The sequence below is a fragment of the Ooceraea biroi genome, chromosome 6 (genome assembly GCF_003672135.1).
Source record: "Ooceraea biroi isolate clonal line C1 chromosome 6, Obir_v5.4, whole genome shotgun sequence".
Classification (NCBI taxonomy): Eukaryota; Metazoa; Arthropoda; class Insecta; order Hymenoptera; family Formicidae; genus Ooceraea; species Ooceraea biroi.
Window position 1 is genome coordinate 1,277,923 of NC_039511.1, and position 24,758 is coordinate 1,302,680.

General features: G+C 43.5%; 1 protein-coding gene, 1 long non-coding RNA gene and 4 other non-coding genes across 10 annotated transcripts; 5 read left to right on the plus strand and 1 right to left on the minus strand.

Moving 5' to 3' along the window:
• Positions 1–1,011: 1,011 nt before the first annotated feature.
• Positions 1,012–1,084, plus strand: Trnav-cac. Its single transcript has one exon. It is a non-coding gene; the product is annotated as a tRNA-Val (tRNA).
• Positions 1,085–1,324: 240 nt separating this feature from the next.
• Positions 1,325–5,237, minus strand: LOC113562065. 3 transcript variants are annotated; one of them, XR_003406618.1, is made up of 4 exons: positions 4,298–5,237; positions 4,026–4,211; positions 2,590–3,950; positions 1,325–1,997 (listed from the first exon to the last, which is right to left on the minus strand). It is a non-coding gene; the product is annotated as an uncharacterized LOC113562065 (long non-coding RNA). The 3 variants fall into 3 exon arrangements; XR_003406617.1 differs by lacking the exon at positions 1,325–1,997 and having other exon boundaries at positions 2,143–3,718; positions 3,834–3,950; XR_003406616.1 differs by lacking the exon at positions 1,325–1,997 and having other exon boundaries at positions 2,143–3,950.
• Positions 1,410–1,529, plus strand: Trnal-caa. The gene is made up of 2 exons: positions 1,410–1,447; positions 1,485–1,529. It is a non-coding gene; the product is annotated as a tRNA-Leu (tRNA).
• Positions 1,847–1,966, plus strand: Trnal-caa. Its single transcript has 2 exons — positions 1,847–1,884; positions 1,922–1,966. It is a non-coding gene; the product is annotated as a tRNA-Leu (tRNA).
• On the plus strand, positions 2,401–2,472 carry Trnae-cuc. The gene has a single exon. It is a non-coding gene; the product is annotated as a tRNA-Glu (tRNA).
• LOC105276460 (odorant receptor 2a) lies at positions 3,408–17,271 on the plus strand. 3 transcript variants are annotated; one of them, XR_003406615.1, is made up of 8 exons: positions 3,408–3,489; positions 3,899–4,188; positions 5,377–5,711; positions 5,782–5,883; positions 6,290–6,451; positions 7,481–7,654; positions 11,701–17,058; positions 17,124–17,271. XR_003406615.1 is itself a non-coding variant. In XM_020030755.2 (6 exons), exons 1-6 carry the CDS (start codon positions 3,416–3,418, stop codon positions 7,538–7,540), a joined length of 1,023 nt encoding a protein of 340 aa, XP_019886314.1. In that variant the 5' UTR covers positions 3,408–3,415; the 3' UTR covers positions 7,541–7,734. The 3 variants fall into 3 exon arrangements, 2 of the variants coding, with proteins under 2 accessions (XP_019886314.1, XP_026825939.1); XM_020030755.2 differs by lacking the exons at positions 11,701–17,058; positions 17,124–17,271 and having other exon boundaries at positions 7,481–7,734; XM_026970138.1 differs by lacking the exons at positions 11,701–17,058; positions 17,124–17,271 and having other exon boundaries at positions 3,453–3,540; positions 7,481–7,569.
• Positions 17,272–24,758: the final 7,487 nt, after the last annotated feature.

The following is a 24,758-nucleotide window of genomic DNA, read 5'->3' on the forward strand; positions in this document are numbered from 1 at the left end:
GTGCCCGGGCGATTCATGCGTGTCTTCAATCATTTGCGGACCTCGATTCTTTAAGTATAATAATTGTCGGTCATTGTACATTGTCGGCTCGAATTATTATTTCATTATGTCGTTCGTCAATGTCTCCACTCGTTGCTTTTGATTTTTAAGATAGATGATTTTGATTTTTAGATAGAAAACATTTTCTCTTTAATTAAAATCAGTTAACTATCGTGATGCGGGAAAAATGTTTCGCGGGAAGGATGCGTTTAAATAAGTTTAAAAAAAAATGTATGATAGGCAGGCTTGAAACAACATTTTAAACGAGAGAGAGAGGGAGAAAGAGAGAGAGAATTAATATTTGCAATTTTCACGCACGTACAAATCATCACGAGATCACGAGGAGATTTATTTAACAACCAAGCGACTTTTGTGTTCTGACGAACTATGAATTTTACAGCGCTCGAGATGCAATCTGCATCATGTAAAAATAATTGTTCTTTCGCAGTCTTTCTTAATATTAATTTTTACTTAATTTCTTGTCCTCTTTTGTGTATCCTTACTTTTACACGTGAATTTTTATATGTTTTAAATAATGAATTTAAACGTTCGTGGAAGTCCGTAAATCTATTCAAGCAACGGTAAAAAAGATTGATTTAATATTCTGCGTGATTTACAATTCAAAAAGATTGAAACACTTCCAGCGTACCGATTACCTATTTTTACGTGATAAACGAGCTGCATAAATTTATAATTTTGCTTATAAATATAACGGCATTTTTTCGAATTAAAAATCATTGTTATACACGAGCGATTTTTATTTGGCTTGGTTGTTTAATAATACTTAATATTAACTTTTAACATATAATATATTATAATAATAATTACATATATAAAATTATTTTTTTAAGTCTTTAGAAGCAAGTAGGAACGCTTGTTGTACATAAAATTTCTGTAAATTGTGAAATATCATATTCTGAAAAGTTTCTCCGTGGAGTTTATATATCGTGTAACAAGAGGCGTTCTCAACAAGTTTCCGTAGTGTAGTGGTTATCACGTGTGCTTCACACGCACAAGGTCCCCGGTTCGATCCCGGGCGGAAACATCTTTTTTTCGTCCACACAATTTTTTAATTAATTTTTTACTACTTAATGTTTATGAAAAGCGCATTTTTTTAATAAATTTTTTTTAATTTCTGATGTAGTATTGAAGATATAAAATTTTGTGTACAGAAAAATACAGTTATTAATTAATACAGTTATTTTAAGATTATGCTTGTAATAAAATAATATATTAGTTTATTATTTGAAAAGGTACATTAATAAATAATACATACATACATACATATATATATATATATATATATATTTATAGTACAAACGTAAAGTGGTCGGTCTCATGTAATGACTGTACAAGCTACGTGTTCAAATGTCAGGATGGCCGAGCGGTCTAAGGCGCCAGACTCAAGGTTCATACCTTCTCGGTTCAAAACCGAGTTCAGGGTTTTCTGGTCCTCTCTGAGGGCGTGGGTTCGAATCCCACTTCTGACATACTCTTTTGTACACATAAACGGCATTAGTAAAGAAAAAAAATGTATCAACTTAAAGCGCAAATATGTTCATATTTCTACTTAAAACTGTATATAACGTTACATTGAAATTGTTTTTGCATTTTGTTAATTAACAGAATATTTAAAAAAATTTATATCAGACACTATGCTTTAGTTGTGCGGAAAATTCCTAAAATTTTTTATGAAATGACGCGGAATATACCTGTGCATATTTTTTACATTACACTTGAACACGTGTTTTGCATGTACATGTGAATATGTGCAAGATATAGAATAATAAGATAGCCACACTCAACTGTCAGGATGGCCGAGCGGTCTAAGGCGCCAGACTCAAGGTTCACACCTTCTCGGTTCAATACCGAGTGATGGGCTTTCTGGTCCTCTCTGAGGGCGTGGGTTCGAATCCCACTTCTGACATATCCTTTTGCCGATTTTACAAGTTTTGTACCTATAATTTTATTTATTAATAATTATAAATATCTAGCAAAGTCCAGAATTTGCTAGATGGTATTCAGTATCAAAACGTCGATGGTTCGAATCCCGCTACAATACTTGACATTTTCTCGAGAATCTTTTTTTTGTTTTTTTTTTTATTACAATTATTAATATGTAACTATTATGCAATTTTTGATCATTATTGTAGTTATTATTAATATTAAATACATCGAGTATATAAATCAAAGTAATTATTTTATTTGCTACTAAGCATTTAAAGCGAAATATTGTAAGATATTGATATAATAAATAAATTGTGTAAATAATATACACAAGTATTGAGAATATAAAATATATTAAAATTAATAAATATTAGATCCTATTTCTTCCACGTACATGAACACTCTATCAGAAAATCCGGTATGGTCTAGTGGCTAGGATACCTGGCTCTCACCCAGGAGGCTCGGGTTCGATTCCCGGTACCGGAATATCTTTTTTTTTCTTTTTTTAATTAAAAATATTTTACTATTAATTCGTAACTATGACTAGCCCAACCGTTTAATGTTTTAAATAAAGATTATTCATATTTCGAGAGATTTACGTACCATGTCCATTGATATTTCTGACTTCGAAAAGCGTCTAGCTTGTTTTCACAAACAACATCACGAGAAAATCACGGTATCGTTGTAAAGATATGACTGACAATATTCTGTACTCGAAGTGACGGAATCGTTCTGTGACAAAACACACATTGATGAATTGCAGCCGAGTCGATTATTTCCGATAAGTAGAAAACGACATAGGTCGTTTTAGACGTTCGTCGATTGCAGCTTCGTAAATTGTTTTTTATTGGCCTCTTATCGTGTCCATGGGTGCCGCAAAGAGAATACGCTCTATTTAGTTGAGTTCTTAGTAGAATAAAATAAGAGATGTAAAAATATGAAAAACAGATTATTATTAAAATCGACTGCAAGGAACTGTTTAATTATATTTTTACATACCTTTATATAAATTTAATATAAAAGACAATACACACATAAAATCTTCCATGAAAAAAATCCTATCGACACCCATGCAAAGCAGTTTGTCATGCAAAACGCGGATTATGCAATTGCGATGCAACTACCGTCACTTTCATAAATTATTGGCCGAGCTGAATAAGAAAGAAAGGAAAAAAGGGGGAAAAAAGCACACAATATGTGCCGCACGAGCGAGAGTCTATAATTCGAAAAATGACAGTACAATCGCGCTCGCCGTTTATCATGGGCAATTTTCCGACAGGAGAGGGGGCGTATGAATCCAAACGACCTCCTCGATAACGACGTGTACTTTGATGCCGCTCGAGGAGGTGCACCCACGCGATACAGGTGACCCCCTATGCCCTAGCGCAAGTCCTTCATCGTCACAGTCACGAAGCAGATTCATGCAGGAATGGCACGAAGGACGATCAGCAACCGTTTAGAGCAGTTCCGGAAGCTAAACACTCTATACAAAACGTATCTAAAGTGAGAATCATAGATATCAACGTATGGATGTGATTTGATATCGTTTGTCACGTGAGTTGTTAAAGGTCGTATTACCTGATTGCTTTTTAAGAAACAGATAAAGTTGTGTATTTCATTTTCACCAAGTTTCCTTGAGAATGAAGAATATAGAAAGACAGTATTCTTTCCTTCCTGGAACTTGGCTTTTTGAGATTTTCTGTACAACTTGAAACTTGTAATTGCTTGATATCTAATCACAAATACGCTTTATAGAATGTTACACAGAAGTCATAGATATTACAATATTATAATAGTAAAATGTGTTACAGAATTTATAAAACTTGCATCTCACAATTTGCACTCACGTTTCGTTTGTGTGATTTTTTAATAAGCTCTGAGTCCTGAGCTTCTACGTTTGTAATTTACGCAGATATATCGGCTTGTGGATGCTTGATTCGGACTCTCCCATATTATTGAGATGCCTATATTATATATACAACAAACTGGTTATAATCATCATATTTCTCTTCGAGATAAGTGTACTCCTTGACATTTACCTGAATTTCGACGATTTCTTGGTCGTCACCGACAACGTATGCGTATTCGTCGGGGTCTTCATGATATTCTTCAAAATGCTGATCTTCCAAGCTCACCGTGAACAGATCGCACGATTACTCCATGCGACCATCAAGAGCTGCGATCAACTTTGCAAATTGACCAGTGAGTAAAATCACCAAGCGTTCCTGCAATTCACCATTCAGATGCACGAAATCGATAGAGCAACAGAATCCGGGAACTGTCGCGCAACTTTTTTCAAAGTTATATCTACCTCTTTCATATTTCTACCTACGCTTATATCCTTCTTTCATATTTCTCCTGGTTGCGATAACTGCCGCTAATGAAATATAATACTCATATTACTGCTCACATAATCTCATGTTATTCACAGAGAAGTTTATATAGAATCAATTTGTAGAAGTGAAATGCCTTTGCAAATGGCTTTAGTGACAAGTCACGTAAATGGTGTTTGCCGTCGAGCAAGCGCGACGACAGAACACCATGCAATTTCACGTTTTAATGGGATCCGCACGTCGAAAGGGACTCCGCAGCATCCGCGAGAGGACCATCGCGACTCCGTAGACTGCCCTCCACCTCTCCTTAATTCAGCACCACTCGAGTGATTTTTCATGGCGACTTCTGCCAATCCTTCCTCGCGACGTATCCCCTTGACACGCGATTAAGGATCTACGCACTCATTCATACAAGATTACTGTGCACTTTACATAATCGCGCTTGATACATGTGTCTCCGGCGAGACACGTGACGTTTCTTTGAAACCACATATCAAGTTTCGCTAATTCTAATATCGCATCACGGAGTGCTGAAGGACGCGCACGCAGCTACATCGGCGAACGTAATTGCACTTTCTCCTTGGATCTTCATTTGCTCACTTAGTACCCGTACTTCAAACACAAATTCTACGCATCCTTCTGCTTATCTTGAAGTCGATTTACATGAAAATTTACATCGATTTACATAAAAGTTTCAAAATTCTAAAATTAGAAGGCACTAAAATAAAATATAAGTGAAGAGAGCGAAATAGAACAGAGAAATCTTAAGCTTCAGGAATTCATAGAATCATCTGCACACGATTAAAAAATTCAAAACTTCATTGAGCTGGTGGCGAGTATGAGATCCTGAACAAGTACCTACTGATCTGTCGCGTGATTTCGGTCGGGTTCGGTTTCATCTTGTGTTTCTTCCTCGCGTTCGCTCTGCTGTTCTTCGTCTCCGTGGAGGACGGGGCGCTGCTGATTCGGGCGCGGTACCTTCTTAACATCAGCCTGTATCCATGCCATGAGATCGAATTCTTCATGGAGGTGTATACCATCTACGTCGTCTTGATAGCCATCACAGGGATAGACAGCATGCAGCTGACCATCGGCATGCTATCCCTTGCGCAATTCGAGATTTTGAACAAGCACTTCGAGAGCTGCGGCCGCGACAACGTCGGCCGACGCCGCGAGGTATCCACCGAGGTCAACTGCGATGAGGATAATTACGAGTCTTATGAGGCTCGTCATCGCGGCGGATTTGCCGAGTGGTTCGGGAGGTCCGTGCGAGATCATCAACGTCTGCGCGTCATAATAGACGACTTCAACAAGATATACAACATGTGCATGTTCGTCCAGATGCTGTTGAGCATCACGATGATTTGCCTGACCAGCTTCCAGCTCTTGTTGGTAGGTGCGAGTCGTAATAAGTCGTGGCCGCGATCAGATCGTGCTCGAGCCCTGACTTTGTTCCGCGCAGGTCACCGGCCAGAGCTCCACTTTCAAGTTTTCGCTATACCTGATAGCGGCGGCTATGCAGATCTTCTTCGTTTGCTGGTTGGGAAACGAGGTGATGTACCAGGTGTGATTACGTTCCGCAATAACAGCGGTTTTTATTAATACAATACACTTTTTCATGATTCGAGTCTCCGAATTAGTAATCTTGAAGCAGAGACGGTGAATGAATTTACGACACGACGTTTTCGAATTTACGTGATATGACTGGAAATAGTTTTATCAAGTACCAAATAGAAACATTATACCAGATCCACTTCTGCTTTTCTATCTTGTTAATAAAGCAGCATCAACATAATTGATCGACTAGAAGTTAGAAAGTCGAATCGACAAAAATCTCTCGGTATCTTTCCAATCTCCTGAAAATTATAACTTGTAATCGGCGCGATATGTAATTAATTCAGCGTTACGATACGCGTGTAATCGATGCGAACTTTCTAACGTCGCGTCGCACTGAATTTACAATCTTGCAGAGCGCGTTGCTGACGCAAAGCCAGTGGCTCTCGGGATGGGAGGACGAGCTTTCCAACACCAAGACCGGACGTCTGCTAATACTGTCCATGATATTTTCAACGAGGACGTTAAATATCAAGGCAGGTGTGTTCTATGACTTAAACATGGAGACGTTCACTACGGTAAGTACACGGCAAGATGCGCCACGGCGACCTTTCACATCTCTCCGACCGGTCCAGTATCGCGTGATACTTGCGGATACTCGTACTAGAGAAGCGTCAGGCGACTGCTGTAATTAAGCGGAATTAAAGTCACTCGCGGGCTTTCGAGCGATGCCGAGCGACTCCAACTGAGAAGTATGATTTACACGAGTTGGTTAAGTTACGTACTTTGCATACATTGATAACGTTAATAAGTTACGTCGACGTTATCGTTATCACGCGCCTTATGCGTCTGATGCACCGAGACTTGTTTTTCTTCCCGAGACGCATTTCGCGCGTGTGCCGATTCATGACTCGCGGCTAAGCGATGTTAACATTTATAAGAATACTGAGACGAAAAGAACGAGAGTCATGAGTAATACTCCGTAAAGGCCTAGAAAGGGGACAGGAAGAGGGCAAAATGCATACCGAGAGGCCAAGCCGCATCTCCGCCCATGCACAATCGCGAACAATCACGCATTAAATCGGCGATAGAGATCAAGCGATAATCTGCTGCAACAAAGCGCATGAGGACCATGAAGTACAAAGTTTTAAAGGTCGAGAGCGCAAGTTTATACATATGGACGAGCCAGAAGTTGTTTTAACATGACATCACAAGCGCTACCAAATAGTAACATCGTTCCATATGTTAATTTCAAATGTTGCGTTATATCACGTAACGAAAGATCGTCCAAAAAACCAAATTATTTGACTGGCTAAATAAATCATTTTTTGGTAAATAAATCGATTAGCTTTTGCAGTGGAAAATTGCTGCGACTTTTTAGCTTATCCAACGCGAAATCATTTGGTGTTGCAATTTTTCCATTGCAATTATGATGATCGGTCAGCTTGGAAAGTAATTGCTGCACAGATTATCTGATTAATTTCTTCTTCGTGGTGTCATCATCGCGAGTTTGCCGAGTCGTGTCGTTCATCAGTTGCGATTACATCACTCGCTAGCTTTGCACGGTTGATCGATTCGTTGATGCTTCATCGATGATTTTTTTGTAGGTCCTGAAGGGCGCGTACTCCGTCTTCGTTCTATTGAACATGTACTCGGAAGATCAGTAAATCCGACAAATTCTCGGCACTAGTTAACGCACGGCAAACGTCTGTCTGAGTTGTGACCAAGTGCAAGATGTCTTGGAGAACCGGCAGCAGCACATGCATAGCAATGAGAGCGAAGTATGTATCATTATCGTTACAGAAAAGCATGGAATATAGAATATAGAAGCGTTGAATGTTAAATAAATTTGTTGGAAAAATTAAAAGCCAATCGATTTATTTAATATCGCGGCTGATGTTGAATAATTGCCAATTAAGCTTCTCATTAAAACATTAAAATCGGCTATAACTATGCAGCAAATGAAGCCAACAAATGCGTAAAGTAGTATCGTTATCGTCTCGATAATGATACTATTTTAAACTAATGATGGATCGATGCAGCGGCCGGAACATCTGGCTTCATTAGCTGTTACTGATTTAATAGTTTAATATGAAGGTTAATTGGCAATTATTTAATATCAGCTATGATATTTTTCAGTCGATATTATTTTCCGTATTTTCTGGAGTAAAATAACAACAAGTGACAACACAGTAAATTACCGAGCAATATTGTTGTCATAAGATAATCCTTCGTGATTTATTACATTCTATTACTTGGCGATCTGCATTATTATATTACCAGTTATGTAGACGTACGGCGAGCAAGGTCTTTTATGAAATTTACGGAATATCTTGATCCGTCGACTGGTTAGCGCTAGAGTCACCGTAAGGAAGCTTGTCTGAGGAACAGGTTGGCAAACGGCTTTTACGATTATGAATCCACCGAAAACAGGATTCCTATTTCTGCAACGGCGGCGACTTCAATTCCATTTGATCGTTGTCGGCTGCCACATCGGCGTGAAATATCGGGGATTGATAGCATAGGATTGATGCTGAATCATCTTGATTTTCACGTAGGACATACACAAAATTATTCTCCTTATCCAATCCATCATCCATGGAAACAGTAGCATGAAGTGTTTAGGACTGCCTTTTCCCAAAAATATATTAAATATTGAATGGAATAACACGTTTGTTGTGTATCTGTTTAAAAGCGAAAAATTTCTTTTTTTATTATACGGCGTTGCAATAATCAATCGCGTGGGGTCAAAACCGAGGTCTTCGTAATGGGACACGCGATTTCACATGATTCACGGTGCGTTTATCGGCGCGCGATCGCAGTGACAAAAATCGAAAATGGAATTGACTGCCCCATCGCGGTACCGTTAGTCAATTTATCGCCACTGCATTTCCCCAAAGTTTACCTTGGGCGTTTTAGTCGCCTGTCAATCGAAGTAGCCCGTAAATGTATCGTAAAATATCAGCAAGCATCAATCCGTATGAAATTCTGGGCTAATCGCGCGTTCGTCGATCGCGCACACGCTCACTGATTAGATCCTTAATTAACTTTATTAATGCCGCTCGCTTCACGCGGATAATTAATCGTCGTTTGTGATACGCTTAATAAAGAATACTTTTTTGTAGTAGGTCGCGTTGGTCGCTTCATGCAACATCGTCTCGCATCTCGTTGACAAACGCCGCGCTGATTACTCACGGAAATCCGTGCAGATTCGCGAAGATACGAGCGCATTATTCTCAGCTTGCAAGTGCAGACGGTATCGGCCGGAAGGATCGACACGCCGGTCGCGAAGCGTGAGACCGGTGCAATCCCGAAAATCCAGTTTACGACCTGTGTGTGCGATCTTAACTCGCGGTTCAAGGCTGTAATTTAACTCTCTCGCTGGCACGAACATCTATTTTGAGAAATCTGGATTCATTCGTAAATTACTTCTAGCGTAACGAGTCGCGAGGTACGAAAAACGTCTCTGAAAAATCTGCAAGTAACCCGTTTGCCGTTCGTAAGACCAAACACTTTGCTTTAATGAAGCCGGACATTGTAGTCGCATCATGGATCATCGCACGTTACAGATAATGTATGTGCAGTTTCCCTGACGCGTTGCTGCACGGTGTTCTTACTTTCATTTCCATCTCGTGACCTCGAGAAATCATCCTCGAGGCGTCACGCTCGTCCCAGAGCATCAGCATTGCTAAAGACAAGAAGAAGCGTCGCGAATACTGCCTCACGGCGAGGACTGCGATAAAGACCGCGATAAAGACATCGGCTATTGTAAATGGCAAATTAAGTAATCAGCGAGCCCGCACCCTGGAGCCTGATTATCACTTGTTTCCGATCGAGCGGTGCTTCGTCTTCCGTTTTCTCGTGGGGTCCCCTGCGGTTCGTCCGTTCCCCGATGATGACAAGGAGGAGACAGGCGAGATAATTTCATGAGGGGCACATGGCGATTATCGCGAAAAGGGATCCGATCGGGAACGAGAAAGAAAGAACGCAGCTCTGGGGCAGGAAAGCCCCGCGGGAATGCGTTTTTCTTGACGCGGCTGAAAAGCAAGCGTGTCGGCGCGCAACACGCTCTCGGGATCACGAGAGTCAATCAGGCGTGCGGGTTCGCTAAACGTTCTTCTGCCGTTTCACAACGGGCATTTGTCTCGACATCTTTCTCAGGTGATCGCGTGATCGCAACCCGCACGGATCCGCTACAAGCGCATTTTCATCGGCCGGCGTGATCGGTCTACCGGTTTGCGTTCGTACACGACGCGGCGTAATTGAAATATGCTCGACGCGTTCTTGGAGCATCACTGGAGTATCGTGTCGATGATTGCGATAAAATGAGGATCGAAGAATTTCATAAAGAAGCTTGCACGGATAGAGGTCTGTCACCTGCGTGCTCGGCCGACTTTCACGAGACGCCGAATTTCGAAAACGGGAACGCGGATCCATTTGTCGAATCGCTTTCGTAGATACGGTCTTCTCGCGCGCTCCTTTCGATCGGGATAATTTATTATTTGCGCGAGAGCGATTTCAAATGCTGACATTTCGTCATCGCGCGATGATAACGCGCAACTTTGCCCCTGATCATCCGCGCAGAGCAAAGAGATTACGTGCGGCGTTATGATAACGCTATCCGACTTCGCGTGAATCAATCTCCACCCGTGCGATACAGTCTTTTGCAGAAAGCAGTACATCAGTTTCTCTGCGGAATTTCAGATTATCTCTGTCCCGGAGAGATTCGAGAATAGATTGGCGCGTTTCGTTGTACACGAGCGATATTCGTCGTGTGTATTATACGTACAAACGTGCGAAGTATAACAAAGTTTCGCTTCAGGCGCTTTCCCACCCTTGTTTCTGTGTCTGAATAATTTTATAACAAAATCTTTCATCTGAACATATGTTTTATACGTTTTTGTAACACGTGTCGCAGTCTGCGAGAACACGATGTGTACATTGACTGAAATCCGTGTGCAGAAAGGCGTAATAAAGGTTGAGACGCGTTTATTCTTCGAAAACGTGAAAGATGCAAGCTGTACATTGGCGTCGGCCAATTAACTCGTACGATGACGTTGATGTATTGGCATGAGCGCCAGCTAAGTCGTTCCTGAGATATTGCCCATTCAGCTCGTTCAATTTAAATATTCCGGTTAATATTTTCGGGCCGTCGCATAATTAAAATGTAAATCGACAGCGAGGAAACGCGAGTCATTCTCTTCATTACTTGCCCGACAATTTGCGACGTTGCAGAATGCAACGTACTGATTAAATAATTATTTAGCAAATAATTAGTTAGCATCGATAAATGACGCCGAGAAGAATTCACATTCGAAAGCGGAAGAAAACGAGCTAGTTTGCATCTGAAAGGACATTGATTCCGATTTGTGCGCAGTACAAGCTTGCAATTAAGTTTAGATTAACGCCTAGACTAACAAATTGGAGAATGTATTGATCCTAATAAGTACATGCCGAAACGTGTCTACGCGTCTGCAATTATTAAGTCAAAATAATAGGATAAATCTTAGTGCTCGTTCGCAACATACTGGTCATTCCAAAAGTAGCGCGCTTTGACAAATCTGGAATCACTTTCTCCTCAGCCAATATTTGAATGTGGAAACGATAGATTTCCACAACTTCTGTACATTCTTGAAATTAAGCGTACTAATGCGGCTTCGAATTTAAAACTTATTCAAAGTCCGCTGGTATATGCATGATTCGCATCACATTTTTCTGAATCGCAATCCAGTGGTAATCCCTGATCGAGACTTCTTCTTGCGAGCAATCGATCGTTCAAGTCACTGGCTCGTCTGGGATCAGCCACTAAGTTTCCTCTCCGTTTCAGATTTCGCACGATCGAGTCGAGTAGCGATCGTGGTTCTGTCAATCGTCATCAAAGAATCCACATTGTGAGTTCGCCAGGAAGCGAAGCAGGTCCTGATTTACGCCTTCGAAGTCGAGCCAGTCACGCATAATGGCTTATCTCTTGGCTTGCGCCGAGAAAAGATGCAAGGAGAGAGACAGAAGAGAGACCGAAGAGAGAGAGAAGAGAAGAGAAGAGCGAAAGACGTGGTTGTCCTCGTCGCGCCCGCACAAACGCTCCCGCGTTTGCTTCCTAGACAGATGGTCGCTTTGCCACATGTTACCTAACTGTAGCCTGTCTTTAAGTACCATTCGTGCCTGGTGGTATCGAATACTTCTTGTCGTGGATCATTGTACTTATGCCATCCTCCGGCTAGCGTCGCGTGATTCGAGCGCGAAGTTGTACGCCAACACGCGGCAGTAGCTGTGACTGTTCACCTTCGTTTCCCGTCTACCTGATGCATCAATCTTACGGAATATGATTCTCAAAATAGCATTTTCATTTGACGAGAAAAATATAAACGACAAGTTGATAATGGAAATTGGATTTCCAAGTGGAAGTGCAAGTGGATTTTCAAGAAAAATGCGCTTTGATTTGTCGAAAAAGCACAAATTTATCTGGATTTTCTCGGATAAGCAGCTATTACGCAGTCAATTTGCATGGGAAATTTAAACGGATTGATGTAAAAAATTAAAGTACTTCAAGAAGATTACTTCAATGAAGAGGATCGACCGGTTCACGAACGAAGACACGACTATCCGCGAGCAAATGCGAGGAACGTGTTTTCTGGAATAGAATTTCCCACAGAGATACGAATCTGTCGTCTCTCCGGCATCGATACAACGGCATGTTCTCATCGCCTGTATTTGCTTTGCACTTTCCCCAGTTTCATCGTCACCTCCTCGAGTCGCAGCGATGTGACGACGAGACACTATGTGAGCGTATAAGTACGCGCGTTTCGCGATCCGTTAGTGACGTTAAAAAGTCAGCTCCTTAGTACCAGGAAGGACACGTGCGTTTTCCCGTTTCTTCGAGAAATATTAGCGGAATCTCACTGCTTATAACCACGCCAATAATTGCTCCCGAACGACAAAAACGATCGAACGATCGTTGCAAGCCGCCTTTGCGCGTGGATCCATGATAATTAGAGGACACCGTGTTGTAAATATCTCGAGTGCGGATTACATTAACATCGTGACGGAAAGATGTCATAGTCGAATTTTAATAACGGTTTCAACAATGATTACCTGCGAGGTAAGGGAAGGCGACTAGCAGGAGGGCAGAAGGGACACATTTCGCGGTGACGAAATCGCGGATTAAAAGCTGCACGCGTGAGCGCACGAGCGGCCGATTTTTCACTTATCTCGCGTGTTTCATCCAACGGAGACGTAAATCCGACGTCGAGCTGTCCTTCGTGTTGCCGCGTTTCTTTAAGTGGTCCGTCCGAAATATGGCCGTACGAAATACGCCTTTTACGTGCCGCGTGCGCCAGGCGCATCCTTCTTCGTTCGCCTCCTTATTTCCGGCGTGTCCTCTTGCTCGCGCGCGACTCGCATACACGATTCCGCGAGTCCCCAAAAGCCTGTGTCCCGACGTGGAACGACGTGCGTTACGTTATTTCGTTTAACGTTTTCTTGTGCATTCCGTCGAAAAAAAGAAACCAAAAGACTGAAGACGCAAGATGCCTGGTAACGGGCGCGTTCAGCGCACGGCGATGCTTCTTAACGCGGAGATATCTGTTAGTAGCCGTCGAGATAAATCCGACGCAGACAAATCGACGAGATTACTCCAGCAAAGATAATACCGTTTATTAAATAAAAAAATTATACGACAACGCTTTCGCGCTTTCTTAGCGTTGTCGTCATGCATGCCTATTAATGTAACGTGTTAGTAATAATACTGGTAGCTATTACCTTATTCTTATTCTTGATCCAGACGATGATGAATCCGGGAGAGTTAATCGGATTTTGACATCGAGCGTTTTAAAGCGAAATGCAGTGGCCGAATGCGCCGAGCACGATATTCGCACGATTCCTGACGCGAGAGAGCGATCAAAGGGACTATCGGCGCAATTAACACACAGTAGTTAGCACGTAATATAATATACAACAGCGAATGAACTCGTGATGATATCAGTCCCGCAACGAAGATTTAATGAAGATACAAGGGTGGCGGACAAGCACGGGGATGAGATTAACCGGCATCACGTAATGAATTCCTGGCGACGATAAGCGGCGCGGATCCTCCTTCCGCTCTGTCCTTGTTTCCTTCGTTTCACCGTCCCCTCAATCTTTCCCCGAAAATTAACAGCCCGCGCATGGTGGGCGTACAAGACAGAAATGACGACCTAAAAAGAAGAAAAAGAGGAAGAAGATAGGAAGGTAAAGAGAGCAGATCGCATCGCGTTAATTCGCGGTTCGTGCACGACGATGACAAATTGTGGCATCCGTCTGTCTGTGCGTCCGTCCGTCCGTCGCGAGATACAAGAGGAAGCGACGAAAAAGGGACAAGAACGCGCGATCGTTGCGTTTCGATGTGGGACACAAATTCGCACTCTCTCGACGCAGACGGGAAATAAAACCAAAAAGAAAAAAAAAGAAGAGAAGAGAGGCAGCGGTAGGACGTGGATGCCCCTCTTAGGGCTCGTTATTGTGCATAAATCTCCCAGATTACTCGGGATTTATGGCTTTTTCATACGCGCGCGAGCGGCATTCACGTGTCTGGCTTGCGTGGCGACTCCTCGTTGTGGTATCGCGTCCCTCGGGACCTCTGGACCCCGGTCCTTTTCATCCGCGCGCGAGCGTAAGTCTTCGCGTGGCAGAAGCGTCTTTAAGCGGCGTCCTTTGGTTCGTAAAGCGCGTGTCAGGTACCGAGACCCTCAAGAGTGCATTGTAATGAGCCGCAAGAACGGCGTATGCAGATAACGCAAAAGGGAAACGTGTTCACGAGACAGTCAGTCGTGAGCGTACGATACTCTGCCTTTAACGCTTTAAAGAAACAGATATCGTGATTTCCAGAAATGAATACAATGACTACTCCGTATACCTCCGCTTTCTTCACAAAAATTTTTTATGAAACGTGATAAGTTTGTTCGTCAACGATTTCTCTTTCCAAAATCAGAATCGTCGCGACTCGTCTCGCGTGCCGAGCCACACCGTCCGCATGGGAAACGGGTCGATCGAATGCACCCCGCCTGGGAATCGTGGAGAGAACCTAATATTTCTCGCACGGGACCCCACAAATTAAGATACGCCGCGCGTTCTCGCCAACGCATCCGGCTACACTCGCACCGTTACTTCTCTCTCTCTCTCTCTTGAAAAATCCGCCTGCTGAAGAGACTCTCGGTCGCGGCAGTGAACATAAATCTTGGTCGCGACCGATATCCTGCCGGTTCCTTTTTTCCCTTTTACCTTCGCGACCCACGTCTTGGCCGGCGCGCGATGCACCCCATCGCGCGGCTCGCGTGAGCCGGCGTTATCGCATTCCGCACCAAGCGGGCGGATTTTGTCGGCACGACTGAGAAATTCACCATGAAATTCATGGCGAGCTCGGGTTTTTGTGAAACCTGCGCGACCACGCGGCATTTCAATTTCGTCACGGAGGGATCAGGAATGGGGCACCGCGAGGCCATCCTCAGAACGCTCGGCACGGCCCCCGTTATCAGAGTTACATCGGTGGTGCATTCGCGAGGAAGAGGAACGCGCCGATTATTCATTAATTACCTTCCGGGTGGCCAAGGCGATTTTTTCTGGTACTCGACTCTTTGCCATGGCTGTGGCGGCGGTTAAACCGATGAAAACGTACGTCTAATTGCACGCCGGGTGGGCTGCGGCCGATCGTGCACCCCGTCGAATATCAATGCTTCTCCGTCACGTTCCTCTTCTTCCTCTCTTCTGCTCCCTCGTCCGGTATCCCGGCGCCCCGAACGTCGCCGATGGACCGTCGCCATGGAATTCGATCTTATGTCAATATTCATAAGCGTGCGGTAGCGCATTGGGATGGGATGACGTCGTTAAAACACCCATGAAATTATCAGGGACCACGTTGTAATCACTCTGAGATCTTCTTGCAGCGCTGGGGATCTTGTAAACGATGTGCCGCGTGACGCGTCTTTAGGAGGGGCACCTGATTTTTCCGCTTCTTTGAATTTTGCCTGCAATAGTAGGTGGATCTTGCAATCTTCTTGCAAGAACGCAAGCTGAACCTTAATTATCGGGAGAACGTTAATTATCGCAATGTGCATAATGTTTTGATTGAATTTCTGTATAACAGCAGTGATAGCAGTCGCGATCTTTTGCAGAAAAGCACGAAATACGTTAATGTCTTCAAGATAAAACGGAATAGAAATATGCGGTCAGAAGACCGCAGGGGACCACAGGTGACCGCAGCGGAAATTGCATATTAAAAAGCTGGGTTTTAGCGGGAGAGAATGCACACATGAGAGGATTAAAGATACAGTAACAGAAATAGAAATATAATTTCCGTGGGCGCATTCTTCTTTCTCGGGGTCGCATTATGTCTTATTATACGTTTCTTACGTACGATTGCAATTAGCGGGGAATCGTGCATGACGCGTTTTACGAAGGGGCCGGACCGTCTTCTTCGTCGGGATCACGACGGAAAGCTCGGGGATTTCGGCAGATGACTTACGAGAGATGTGACCATGCCGCATTAAAGGCAGTTTCATCTTTTTATGCTACGACGCAGTGTTGCGCGTTTTACGCATTCGGGTACGAGTCTCGAGCCTCGCCAGGTATTTATTCGATGTGTCACGCGATGCAATGAAGATTGACAATAATTTTGGCGCGCTCACATATAGGTGGTGTGTCCTGTCATAAAGCCAGTTGAGTGTTTTACAAGCGACACCCTCTCGGACGCACTCGAGAGAAGCGGAATTCACGCGGAGCTTTATTATTCGGCAATAATTGTACGGCGGAGTCCTTAATTATGACTCGAGCTTTATCAGAGAGACCAATTCTGGCTGGGACAGGGAAGCTCTTCGAGGGTGTCCCGTTCGTTCTGCTACGCTGGATAAAGCGTACATAAAATCGCGTTCTGCGCGGTCGGACGCGCTATTCGATCTGATTGCAGTGATCTTTAACGAGCCGCGATGGGAACTGGACCCGACTGCGTGCACGAGTGGACGCGTGCCCGTCCGTGAACGATCGTCGCCGATCGTGAAAAGCGTCACGATGACAATCGCCTTGCTTCCTAGTTTGCTTGTAGCGCGGTCAACAAGGCGACGTGAGCCATGCGAAAGTCGACCTCCTTTCCAGCGATCTTGGCGCGGTATGGTTTGGATACGTCCCGTTCCAACGACGCACTACCATCCTGCAAAAGGTAGGGTTTCCAAAATAATCCATGAAATTAAAAAAAAATATTAAAACTAATTTTACAAATCGTAGCTTGAGTGATCCTTCAGCCTGTTCCACTCGGCTCGAACGCGTTACCTGCGTGCAACCTGCGCACCGGAATAAGGAAGCGCTTCCTCCGCCTGGCTGGCGAGACGAAGAGGAGTGCTTTGCCGGAGGAGCGATCGCTGCTATAGTCGCAGAAAGATAGAGAGAGAAAAAGAGAAAGGAGAGAGACAGCCGCGTGCAATAGCGGTTAGAAGAGGCTCCGGGGAGCGGGAGAGAACAGGCACGACGAAGGGGGTTCCTCCTCATCTCCTCCACGCGAACCCGCGCGATGAGCGCAGGAAGCGAGCGAGCGGCAACGCAAGAGAGAGACCGACCCGACGGGAGGCCGGCAAATCGAAAGAGCGACAAGGAAATTCCGGCCGCCGAGGACGAGGACGGAGCGCCACCGCGCCGTGTCGTAGGCTCGGACTCTCGTGTGCTCGCCAGCCACAAACTACCCGACCACCACGCGACGCGGATCCACCGGGGATCCACCAGGGATCCACCACGAAACCACCTTGCTGCTCGCCGTCGCTGCATCACGCCCCGCCAGACAATCGCTCGGTCCCTTTGCGCGCCCTTTATCGCGCGGCCGCTCGAGAGGACTCGAGAGGACCGGTCGAATCTTCAGGATTCAGGAAAATTCTCACATTGGCCGAGGAATGGAGAATGCTGGTTCTCCATGTGCGTAATTCTTTCGAGATTTCTGCCGCATGTATGGCGCCGTTAATGGAATCACTGGAACGCGAAGAGGTCTTTGAGAGAGCTTGTTAGAAATGCTGAGACGCTGAGCTCGCTATGGTACCGTGTGATCGATTGGGAAGAGAGACAGGAGCTTGTTGGAAGTGGATATCGAGTATAGTTTTGCGATGCGTTTTGAATTTTAATCGAGAGCATCGTCGCGCTCGCTTCTTTCTAGAAAGAGAAGGCATATACGAATCAGATGAAAAGCTGCAATTGGTACATTGTACGAAAATATATCTTGCAGAAGAATTGTCCCTATGAATCCTCTGCTGCAATTCAACGTAATATAATAATTATACATTATCAATCGTTCTCATATTCAAACGAAGATAGAAGAAGAGAAGAGCAAGTGACACCTGCTGTTCTGCATCGATCCATCTACAGAGACTTAAGACTCAGCAGTGGATGCGCGATTGATTATGCCTCAGCTCTTTCGTTTCGCATGGAAAACCTTGACATTGGATATTTGTCCACCGAAAAGTGAAAATCGCATCATCAACCTCCCACGTTGGCTCCAAGCTTGAAGGCCTTCAGCGGATGTTCAGCAAGACGATCACCCGAAGGTTGCTAAGTTCGCGATGCGAGATGATCTCTGGAGTTACATGTGCATTAGATACCGTTAATTGACTGATGATACTGGACGCTTGTCCAATTGGTGGAAGGATCGCAAGAACAGTGAAGTAAATCTGAAGTAAATCCGAAAAGCAGCGTTCGCGCGGCGCAGCTGTTGAAATGCTGAATCCGAGGGAGACTACAACGGCCCACGAGCATTGTCGTTCCTGACAAACGTCGTCCACGTGCTGCGAGGATCATCGATCATCCCGGCTAGACTGTGTGCGATGAGACACGCCGCATGGCCTGCTGTATCCAGCTGACATTTAACAGGTTAGTGCCGGCGTCATCTTACAAAACCATTTTCTACTGCGTTACCGATGCTACACTGAGAACAGCTGGTGGCGAGAGTTTATATAAAGTACAAAACACTCTGATATCGATTTTACGGACAGCATAATTTAAGAATCGAATTTAAGAATATAATTTGAGAAGTATCTTCAAATTATCAGTATAATTTAATGCTTGTTCATTATTAAATTTACAAGTGCCTCGTACGACAATCTGCGATAATTAAGACTTGTCATTATCACTTACTGTCTCCGAAAAATTGACATAGGATTGATCATTCTCTATATTTATTATCTCAAAATACCGCGAACTCATTATTCCATGTCACTTGGCGAAATTTCAAGTATTACTTGAATTATTTTTCAATATGAAGAATATTCAACGATTCCGGTTAGTATCCCGGTCCAAGGTTGAGGCCGCGCGAATATTCTTTCGCTAATATTCTCTGCTATCTCCATATACAAGAAATCTGGCATTTAAAGTAAGCAAATTGTGTGAATATTTATGCGATTGATTTACTCCATCGGAGTCCATCCTTTCTTTATCGAAACAAGAATGTCGTACGGATACACAAATGTCTCTGTAAGGCGAAGATTTGCTGAGACAGAGCGTGAATGTATGATAATTGCTGAGAAATATCTACCTCATCTGTGCTCATTAAACTATCGCGATCTCGCTACTGTGCCCCTCCCCCCGCGTTTCTTTACGGTACATAATTTTTATACATCCATGTCCAGATGGGGCATGTTTTGTTGCGATTCTGGTTGTCAAGCCAAGCGAGTCGGCTGCCAGAAAATTTCCTATTAGCCTATTATCCTGATAATGACACCGGCGCGAAGAAAGGAACGCACTGCGAGCTCTGAGCAATCACTTCGGAATTACGGCAAAGTCGTTAAAAATCCCAATGATTCGGCAAGCGGTAACGATGGCGGTTCGTATCGACTTGAGCACCGGGTGTCCTATCGGTCCATCCAATCTTTCGCTAATTAGCATTTCTTGAATTTCTTAAGTCCCACGCAAACCCGTTGCAGAATCAAAAGAGAACTCGCAACTTTCTCGAAGGCATCTCTTAAAATTCCGTGATCCACTGCGGACGATCGAGAGATCTCCGATCTCCCTGGGGAGCGTAGGAACGGCCTTGCAAGGCCACGTAGAGAGCTCGACTCGCCGGTACTTGCACATCCACTTGATTCCCGCAAAATAAGACGAACGGGACTCGCTCGATACGTTGCGGAGCCGAGCCGAGGCGTGATCTCACCTGAAGAGCAAGTCTGTCGTCTAATAGAACTGGTGCATGCCACGCCTCGCTGCTCCAGTTCCCTCGATCTCATTCCCGTCTTCTTGCTCGTCTCGATAGTTTTCCGTTTGTTCCTATCTATTATGACTTCCGCCACGATGAGCCTCAAACCCGTCTGATACGGAAAATGCGATTATCGAGATTGAAAGTCTGTGCGATCCCACAGTTGCGTTTCTCGATCCGTTCTCCTCTTCGTTTACGTACTCATAGAACTTTTCCGCAGCGAAAGTGGATCCTAGATAAAATTCGCAAAATTAGAATTTATTAGTATACGCATTATTATATTTTTCATATATTTGATGTTTCTCACTGGAATGTAAGCTTTTTGTGTAGAATCTCGGATTTTCAGTCGTTGATTCGTCTGGAGTATTAAGTTCTTTACAAAATTCAAGATATTATGACATTAATATCACTAACGTTTTTAAGAAAACTCGATCGAGCTGATGAAAAGATTTGCCATCCCAACGAGATCTTGTAATTTCTCGACTGAAAGCAGTCTGTAATCCATCAAGTTCGCAGTAATTCGCAGTAATTTCACGTCATCCCATGTATTTATCCTCGAACGTGCGTGAGTCCCGAAAATCATCGTCATTTTCTTCAGCAAACGTGCGCGCACACAAATGCCCTTCTCCCTTCGTGCACTCGCGATCGCATGAAATATATTGTATGAACTTCAACTCTGCCGCAGACGGCAGCTACTTTTACCGAAAAATGTTGATTGAAGCGGTAGCGGACGCGACGGTCTAAAAACGATTTAAAAACCGCTCAGTATCGCTCTCTCCTGAATCCGTAATCAAATTTCTGGCCGGGGATCGTACGGTAAAGGAGCTCGTTAAAATCGCCAACTGTCACGATTCTGTTGAGTCCTGGTCTTTTTCTCGCATTTCTCCGCAGCGCGTCCATCTTCGCGCGTTCGCTCCGTCGTCCTTTAATTTTGATACGACTGCGTGCTCGTCGCGTTCTGACGACTCATAAATATATCAGCTGCCATCAATCGGCGCCGCAGAACCGCCCCAATTTATGCGATGCGTAATTGACGAGAGATTTAAGGGTCGCTCATTAAGGATGTTTCGCGTGTTTCCCGTGTCATTCCTTTTCGAGGATCTTTTTGCACTGTGTAGCAAACAGTCGCGAAATCACGATTATCCACCCGAATGCTTACACGAAATCTTATATCGTTTGCAGAATGCTCCGAGAATGCTTCGGATTTAATTCACAAAATTTCAATCCTTGATCTGATCAATCAAAATATCAATATCAAGTGAAGTCATCAGTTTCTGAATCAAGCGACGCGGTAGCGTTCTTTTTTTAAAAAGGTTTTTTAGGGATATTGTTATTTGGCATATTGCCTAGAGTTCTTTGCTATTGAAAATACTCGAAATCCAGAAATGAAAAAGTTCTAGCTCTTAGAAATTTTTCTTTTTCCGAGTAGTTCTGAGACTTTTATATTGTTAATTGGCATATTGCCAAGGTTTCTCGACTATTGAATATCCTTTAGATTTAGAAATGAAAAAGTTCTCGAGTTTAAAATTTTTTCTTTTTCCGGGGAGTACTAGGATATCTATATTGTTCTTTGGCATATTGCCAAGATTTCTCGACTATTCCAAATCCTTTAGATTTAGAAATGAAAAAGTTATCGAGCTTAAAAGATTTTTCTTTTCCGAGGAGTTCTGTGATATTTATATTGTTAGTTGGCATATTGCCTAGAGTCCTCGACTATTAAAAATCCTTTAAACACGCAAATGAAAAAGTTCTAGCTCTTAGAAATTTTTTCTTTTCCGAGAAGTTCTGGGTTGATGATATCATTATTTATTATATTACCTAGAGTTCTCTGCTATTGAAAATACCGTAAATTCAGAAATGAAAAAGTTCTCGAGTTTAAAATTTTTTCTTCTCAGAGGAGTTCTGAGTTGATGATATCATTATTTTTTATATTGCCTAGAGTTCTCTGCTATTGAAAATACTCGAAATCCAGAAATGAAAAAGTTCTAGCTCTTAGAAATTTTTTCTTTTTCTGAGAAGTTCTGAGATGTTTTTCGTAAAATGTCATGTCGCTTTTGCTGGCGATACGAAGCTGCAGGCAGGCTTCAGACGAAAATCGCGATTCTTCCTTTACGCCTCTCTATCATTTTATTAAAGCAGCGCGCAACGAAAGGAACGACTGCCGGTAGTTTCCTGCCGTCTTGCGATCCTGAACACACGTCAGCGGGAACATAATTTCGAATAGATTTCACGGTCCCTCGTGGGAATCCGCGGGAACACGAAATCGATGTAGTGTCTGGAACTTTGCTGTTCGCCGACGCAGCGCGGTACGATCCATCATTCCTCGGCTTCGATTTTCTTCCTTTATGCTCGACTGCGTACGGCGGCACCAATGTCCAAGAATGCCCAGTGTTATCTGTTACGAAAAAAGAAAAAAAGAAACGAACACTGTGAATTAATATAATACATTAAGTGAGCCGGATCGATCATTTGGGCCGCTCGTTCGAGCCACTTGTCTCAAAATTGGTGTAATCTCAAATTCAGAGTATCACGGATGTCGACATGTGAGTACGAATGCAGATAATGAGACGATGAATGCTAATTAGAAGCCTAAATAATGAAATCAGTCATTAAAAAAGGGAAATCGCGAAAGATAGCGTTAAAAAATGATAATCTACTAATATCCATCACGCGATGAGCGACTCGACTGCCTTACGGAATAAATCTAATTAATGCATAATAACACGCAACGAAATGCTCAGCTGTGTTCTACGTTCGCCGTTTGTCAAACTTAACAACAGCCCTCTGCGGAAGCTTCGCGAGCCGGTAATGAGAGTCATAACTTACCTACGTAATTTCGACGTGAAATCGAGGAACCGTCACTTCTTTACGCGGCCAACACCGGTAGCCCTACGCACTCGTGCGTGAAATCGCGCGTTAATCATGATGCATCGTCTGTGCGTAAATTCGCGCGAGGATATCACCGTCGCAATTTCCATGCTGTTGTCCGCCGTCTGCGAGGCAGAAAATCGGTACCGCGACGATCTGCGTCGCGCGATGCGTATTCTACGATGCACTCGAATTTCCCCGCATGCCATATGACCGCAATGAGAAGTCAGAAGCGACGTGCTCGAACGTGGATTTATCGCTCATCAGCTCGCAGACGACGTTGCACGTCGTGGCTCCGGCAGGAAGCGTCTTTTGAACGCGAAAACAGGTGGCGACCGACCTAACGATCGTGATCGATCACTCAAGATCACAACGCGGTACGACGTGATTAGTTTATTGTCAGAAAACAATCACATTTTTCTCATGCGCTGTTGCATGTTTTCTCCTGAGACGTTGATCTTGTGAGGTGCAGCTGGCAGAAAATTTCGAATATTTCTCACAAGAGAAAACAAGAAAAATTGTATAACTTGAAAGTACTTACCTACGTTTAATTTCATAGATTTCATCATTCCTCAGTCGGAGGATCGAATCCCTCGCGGTTACTCAACGAGCGGATAGGTGACGCAAGATTTTTTACAAATCTTGGGAGTCTTCATAGTTCAACTACTTGACTCGCAAGTGGCAAGCTGGCAAGTGGTAGCAGATATTCCTAAACCACGCGTACGCGTACGCGAATTAATCAAGCTTCGCTCGCGGATCATGGAGAGACGTGTAAAGTAGCCATTCTCGTAGTCCCTCATACTTTCTATCGGATCCTCAGATTATTACATCGATGCCTCCTGTTCACGTTAACGGCTCATCTGGCCTTTTCCATTTTTTCTTTTTACCCGATAAAGGGTGACGGGTGATCATCTTCTCTCGCAAGTGAGATCATGATTCCGGTGGATACGAATCTTGACGACTGCCTTCGCGGAAGTACTGTCGTGTTCCATGTTGTAATGTATACGCTCGATCATGTAATGCGGCGATTACGAATCAACGTCTTCCTCGAAGACGTGTCAGGCGGCTCGCAGTAAGGTGTTATGGTTGTACCTGGCCATTCGGTACGCGAGGGGAGTTACGGCTTGAAAAAAAACCTGAGTTCGGGGGTCTGGCGTAATTTTCAACGGTTATTATTCATCGGACACCGACTTCTGGTAGCCAATTCTGACGGTATTAAGTTCTCATTGCAGCACTCCGTCTTCCATGTGTGTGGCTGGCTCCCTCCCGACACGGGAGGAACGATCTTACGGATGAACGACCGAGTAAATCGATCCCGAGCTCTCAGGATCTTATTGCTCGACAGCAAGGATAGAACTGTATAGAATTACAATATATATAAATGAAATTCTGCTTTAAACAAAAGAAAAGTTCATCATTACATTATCTTTCAAACTGTGAATAAAATGCGGTTGTATAATTTTTTTAAACATTTGTTAAGGTTTTAGAAAAATTTTTCTAAACAGTTCCCTTGCTTGGAAAATAATTAACACAACGTTAAAATACTCTTTTACGTTATATAAAGTGATCAACTTGAAAAGATAAGATTAGGAGCTGCAGTAAACATGATATTTCGGAAAGTTACTTGCCGGAAGTAATTGCTTAGTCTTTATGGAATTGCGATTATCAGTCATTAACGGAACCGCTTTCACTCAAATGGAGAGTGTTACAATATTCTTCACCTCGTTAAGCCGGCGACTTAATTGCGTGCGCGATATAATTGACGAAGGTTTAATGGCATCTTACCACCTTGGGATTTTAATGGTTTATTATTAATAGGTGGCAAG

Bases quoted from the DNA above. Each gene is read 5' to 3' on its own strand.
- LOC105276460 (XM_020030755.2), top strand. From the start codon at position 3,416: ATGGCACGAAGGACGATCAGCAACCGTTTAGAGCAGTTCCGGAAGCTA. The intron at 4,189-5,376 runs GTGAGTAAAATC...TCGTCTTGATAG, and splicing joins TCAACTTTGCAAATTGACCA to CCATCACAGGGATAGACAGC. The intron at 6,452-7,480 runs GTAAGTACACGG...ATTTTTTTGTAG, and splicing joins ACATGGAGACGTTCACTACG to GTCCTGAAGGGCGCGTACTC.